This window comes from Pistacia vera, unplaced genomic scaffold (assembly GCF_008641045.1).
Source record: "Pistacia vera cultivar Batoury unplaced genomic scaffold, PisVer_v2 Contig351, whole genome shotgun sequence".
Classification (NCBI taxonomy): Eukaryota; Viridiplantae; Streptophyta; class Magnoliopsida; order Sapindales; family Anacardiaceae; genus Pistacia; species Pistacia vera.
This window is the reverse complement of record NW_022196170.1, coordinates 1,632,308-1,638,173: the sequence shown is the minus strand read 5'-3', so window position 1 is coordinate 1,638,173 and position 5,866 is coordinate 1,632,308. Positions and strand designations below refer to the sequence as shown.

General features: G+C 31.9%; 1 protein-coding gene across 1 annotated transcript; it reads left to right on the top strand.

Moving 5' to 3' along the window:
• The first annotated feature begins 1,487 nt into the window (after positions 1-1,487).
• LOC116139526 (protein RALF-like 33) lies at positions 1,488-2,130 on the top strand. The gene has a single exon (XM_031425191.1). It carries the CDS (start codon positions 1,587-1,589, stop codon positions 1,935-1,937), a length of 351 nt encoding a protein of 116 aa, XP_031281051.1. The 5' UTR covers positions 1,488-1,586; the 3' UTR covers positions 1,938-2,130.
• Positions 2,131-5,866: the final 3,736 nt, after the last annotated feature.

Sequence of the window (5,866 nt, the reverse complement as noted above, 5' to 3'; positions counted from 1 at the left end):
TTTTATTTTTCTTATTGTTTTCTCATTTTCTTATACCAACTATGTCAGAGAAAGAGTTAGTGATACATAACTAGTCAACTAATGTACCAAAACTACACTTACAATTCTACCCTTAATTTCATCTTATTTACTTGGTTGCCACTCTTTGTGGTGGGTCTTGTCTTTGCCCTCCCACAATTTTTACGATTAACACATTCTTTCTTCAAAAGTCGAAAGCAAAAATTTGCAGCTAACAACCCTAGTGACAATATGAGCTTCTTTCTGCTTTAGGTGAGTAGAGGGAAGTTTCTTTTTGGGTTTGCTGTTGTTGCATGACAGAAATCCATGACAATACTTCTAGAATGAATATGAACACACATGGAATTAATGTTTTCAATGTTCTATTAATGTCATGTCATCTTTTTTATAATCATAAAATGTAATTAATTGAATTGACTTCGCTAATTTTGGGTAAAGTAAAAGGGAGTAGTGTATGCTCCTGATTTCTAAATTCCTCCTGATGGGATGAATCAAGATAATTTGGAATTAATTTTGGTAATCCCTTGCTGTAATAATATCTCGAGGTTTGCATCAATAACTTGGTATATCAATTATAGGGCTATTAACTAAAGTATGTCGGTGATTAACTAATTGGCAGGTTTGAGGAGTAGTTGAAGTCATACCCAATCAAAAAAGGATGTTACCCAACAGTATTTCAAGTAATTGTAGTAAAACCAGATTAGTTGACTCTTTAGTTTTTCCCGCGGTAATTGTTATATTGTAAGATCATAATGAAAACGTAATTTTTTGCTTTATTTGGTTCATTATTTGATGATTTTTATAATAGTATTTTGGAAAGAAAAAAAGTAAAATTAAGTTATCTTTACAAGAAAGGTAATTATTAATGTTTTGTGAGATTAATAAAGTAGAATAAGATTTTGAGAATATTAAAACAAATACATTTTTGAGTTTTTAGGATATAATAGTAGAATAGAATAAAATAGGGATATAATATTGAACAAAATGAAGCCTTGTTTTTCTTCTTAACGAATACGATATTGAGATTTTTTACCGAAGCGCAATTGGTTTCTAAGATCGCTTTCAGTTTTAGGTTTTTTTACTCATTAGTCTTAGTAAAGCCCCTACACGGTGTATGGTTTTTAAACAAGACCATTTGCGACATTGGTTTCCTTACAATACAATTTTGGAGGAAAATCAAGGTGATCTAAGATCAAACTCGAAAAATAAATAATTATATTGATAAAATATAGAAAGATAATTAGACAATGACTTTAATTTTCTTTATTAATCACAAGTCAATAAAAACTTAAAAAAATCTTAAATTTTCAACCCTTCTAGTAAAATGAGTGGTCCTCCACAAACTCGATATTTCAATTTTAAAGCCCTCCAAAAATGGCATTCTTGTAATAAAACTCAAGACCAAGGTCAAATTGCTCTGGAAGCCCATTTATAAGTCCCAGCTAGGCCATACTGCTCTGTCTTCAAATTAAACCAACTCTCTACACAAAATCAAATCGAAAGAGAAAGAAAAGAATAAATCACAATACAGAGCAACCAGAAGAAGAAGAAGAGGGAGGTTGAAGAAAATGGCGAACTTGCTCACTTCACGTACACTTCTTCTTGCGGTTTCTTCTATGATTATGATCTTCATGATGAACCCATTGTCCACCGTCGTTGCCAGCGGGGATCACCAGCTCAATCTGGGGTGGCTACCCACCGCCGGATCATCGTTGGTGGGCGAAGAGGGCGAGTTCGAAATGGACTCAGAGATCAACCGGCGCATTTTAGCCACCAGCAACTACATCAGCTACGGTGCGCTGCAGAGGAATACTGTGCCCTGCTCACGGCGCGGCGCCTCCTACTACAACTGCCAAAATGGCGGCCAGGCTAACCCTTACAGCCGTGGCTGCAGCTCCATTTCACGGTGCAGGAGTTGAGTTTCTTGTTTTTTTAAAATTTTTTTTTTTTTGGGGGGTTTTTATGAAATGGGGTTGTGATTGTTATACTTGGAAGATGGAAGGGCCTTTATGTTATTGGAAAAAAAAAATATTGGTATCATTGTGTAATATTATGATTATATTTGGATGTCTGATGTAAAAGATATTAATTCTGATTTTTCTTTTTCTTTTTTTTTTCCCCATGATTTTTTCTTTAATTTTTGTTTATTGTTGTAGGAAGAGAGATCCATGGTTTGGCTCTAACATTTATGAATATTCATGGTTTATTTTGTAAATTAGTTATACATAAATCAATAAATCCCATTTTGCGTGTGTTTTTTTTTTTCTTTGGTATTTTATTATTATTTCATTAAAAAATTTAACCTAATTCTTGTTTGTGGGTTCTCCAATTTTGAATCCAATGCATTATTTGGTCTAATGGGTTAGATTTTCTTAAAGAAAAAATCCTTATTGGTAAAGGGAAAAAGCAAGAATGTGAAAACAATAGTAAAAAAATGTGAAGTGTTTGAGTTGTCATGTACCTAAAAGTGGATCAATGAAAGACATTATTTCATTTATTTGTACTATGAAAAATACTATTTAAAAGTTGATGATCAAAGCAAACAAATCCCATTAATAATTGAGAGTATCATTTATCCTTTTGAGGCAAAAAGGGGGAAAGAATAATTCATTCAAATTTCTTCATGGAAATGCATGTAAAGTGGGGTTCCAATTGTCATATTCTCATTCTCATTTTTCTCCTTTCTTTTGACTAACTCAACTACATGGGAAATGTGCTTTTCTTCAAGAAGAGAAGGAACCAAATCTTATGGTTTCTTGATGAAGTTATAGACATTATTAGCTTGTGGATGTGTATTTGATCCTACCCACCATGTATACTTTACAAATTTTTGAAATACCAGAAGGTACTACGTCAATCTTTTATGCGGTCGATACATATATAACCAACCAATAATAAACACATGGTGGGGTTTTTTTCGTTAAACCCTAGTTCGATAAATTTATGTCGTTTCTGGATTTTCTCGTTTTCATCTATCTTTACAATTATAATGATTGATAGTTAGTGAATTGAAAACTTTTNAAAAAAAAAAAAAAAAAGCTTGAATGTTTAATTAATTTCTCATTTACTCTCCTCTTGAAATGATAGAAAGTGGGTCCTTGTTGAAGTATGAAAAATTTAGTACCCATTTTTTGATAATTATCCTATTAATGGAAAAAAAATTATGAATAATTTTTAGGTATTTCAATAAATTTATTATAAAAATTAATTTTTTCTTTTTAGAATTTGTCAAGGTGCGTATAAGCTGATCCTGACACCTTGGTTCCAAGTTGGGTTATTAGTAAAATGAAGAAAAAACAGTGGAAAGGTAGATGTGGAATTTTGTGCAAAATATAAATTATTTTATTAATATGGACCTACCCCTTGTATATTAATCCCCTTCACCTAAAAAGATCACAAAAGACAAATGAAGATTAAAGTTGTTCAACAACCATTCCAACTAAGATTACTAATTAGATTTTATAATTATTATTTTATCATATGCTTCTTGGGTGCTTAAGAGAAAAGCTATGAAGAGAATATAAATGCTTTTTTTTTTTTTTTTTAAATTATTATTATATTTTTTTTTTATTTCATAAAATATTAATAATATATTTACGTGCACAAACTCAATCACAAAACAAATCTTTACGTTCGTTACATATACTAATGTGACATACGTTTATTGGATGAATACATATACGTTCTTTTTATCGTAAATTTTTATGTTTCGAATTTTTTTTCAAACATTACTCATCGATGAAGGTCAATGAGAGTATATTGTGGGCCTTATGGCTCACAATAGAAAGGCCATAGGCCATTTGCCACCAGCCTAATTTTTACCTACGCCACCCATTCTAATCGGAATTGGGCTTGAAATCAAGTTGCAGGGCCCATATTCAAAGATTAATCTTGATACTTCTGCATTCATATGCTATAATTTTATGACAAAGAGTTTAAATAAGATTAATGTTATAATTAACAAAATATATTAGGAAAATTAATATGCCACTAATATTATATCATAGTATAATTTATTTTAATTTTTTTGTACCCCTTGGTTTATATAAAGAGTTTGATGCATTTTTAATCACATCATATAAAAATTTAACAGGAATGGGAACGAGAACTAAAATGGAGTGTGAGCGGGAATGAAAACCGGAATGATAATGGGAATGCAAATAATTATAGGAACTAAAATAGAAATAAGAATCCGAAACAAGAAGAGAAAGCTGGAATATAAACTGGAATAGGGAGGCGAGAGGGTAAAAAAAAAAAAATAAAAGGCTAAAAATAACTCCATAATTCACCCGTAACTAAGAGCCACGACGGGCCAAAAAATCGAAAAAACGGGAGAATAAGGGTTATATAACTTTTTTACTTATTTTGATTATAAATTTTCGAGATGTTTCAGCTTGCTATTTACCTAACTTTAGACGGTGAATAAAACGCTCCAAAAAACTTGATTCTTTCATAATCGAGATGTATTACGGGCTGAAAAATCAGAAAAAACAGGGGGATTTTCTTCTGATTAATTTTATTTTATTTCTACAAAACTTATCCCAATTTCTTCAATTATTATTATTGAATTATTGTAATACTTCACATACAAGTATACTTAACGTCTAAGTCGTCAACGAATCAGCGTTGATGTTGCGCAAACCCTACTGATAACGCGCCGCCACGTGTCAAGACCGCTCGCCACCATACGTTCACACCCGATTTCGTTTCAGAATTTTTCTCCTATAAATACAAAGTTTCGTTAATATCCAGAAACCCATCAGAATTTTTCTCCTATAAATATTGTACGAAGTTTCGTTAATATCCAGAAACCCATCAGCATCTATAATTTCTTCGAAGAAGTACTTCTTATTATTTTACGACGTCGTTTCTGAAATGGCACAAGACAAAATTGATGCGCAACCAGCCATGGTGAGTGATCAGGGGTTTTTTGGTTTCGTCTTTCAAGTTCTGTGATCGGTGTCTAAAATTGGGTTCTTGTTTGTTTTGTTTGATTTATTTTAAAGTTTTCTTAGGAACCAAACAGAAAGTTATGAGTTTTGGTTTGGTTGATTCCACAAAGTTCGTAAATTATGATGTGAAAGTATAGAGAAATAATCATGTGTTTTTTCTATCATGTTTCGAGTTCTATGGCCACTTTCTGAAATTGGTTTCTTGTTTGTTTTGTTTGATGGTACGAAGTTTTCCCGGAAACCAAACAGAAAGTTTTGAGTTTTGGTTTTGTTGACAACACGNCTTTCAAACTGCATCTTTAATATCATGTATCCGCTGAAAACTTCTTGTTACATATGCTCTTTTGGGTACTTATTTTTGACGGAAATGGCTTACCGGTAGGCATTGATGCCTAATATGGAACTTATAATGTTAAACAGAGGTGTTCAGGTCAGTTTATTCATATTTCTACTAATCTTTAAGACTACTCATGTCTGGGTTGTTTTGTTATGATTTTGAACCATATCTAAATGGCTTATTGGATAGTCTGATTTTGTTGATTCTGGAATCAGGAAAAATCTAAAGATGGGACCCATTGGTTCATGGTTCCAGTGTTCTTTCTTCCATTCGTGTAAAGCATGATCCCTGAACAATGCTTACATGCCAGGATGTAATATTTTCTTTGTAAGGTCTGGAAGACTTCCAAGTTGAAACTCTAATGAAATTTTTTATTACTTTTTTCTTTATGCAGCAGCAACTGGAGCTATACAATAAACAAATACAAGACTCGATCAAGGATACCAGTTGTCATATCTGCGAGGTCAAAAAGGTGAATTAAAAAAAATTAAGGGTGTTTCTTATTATTTGTGAGAGATTGTCTTTCCTTGCTATCCTATTAGTACATAACCTTTATATA

Bases quoted from the DNA above. Each gene is read 5' to 3' on its own strand.
- LOC116139526 (XM_031425191.1), top strand. From the start codon at position 1,587: ATGGCGAACTTGCTCACTTCACGTACACTTCTTCTTGCGGTTTCTTCT.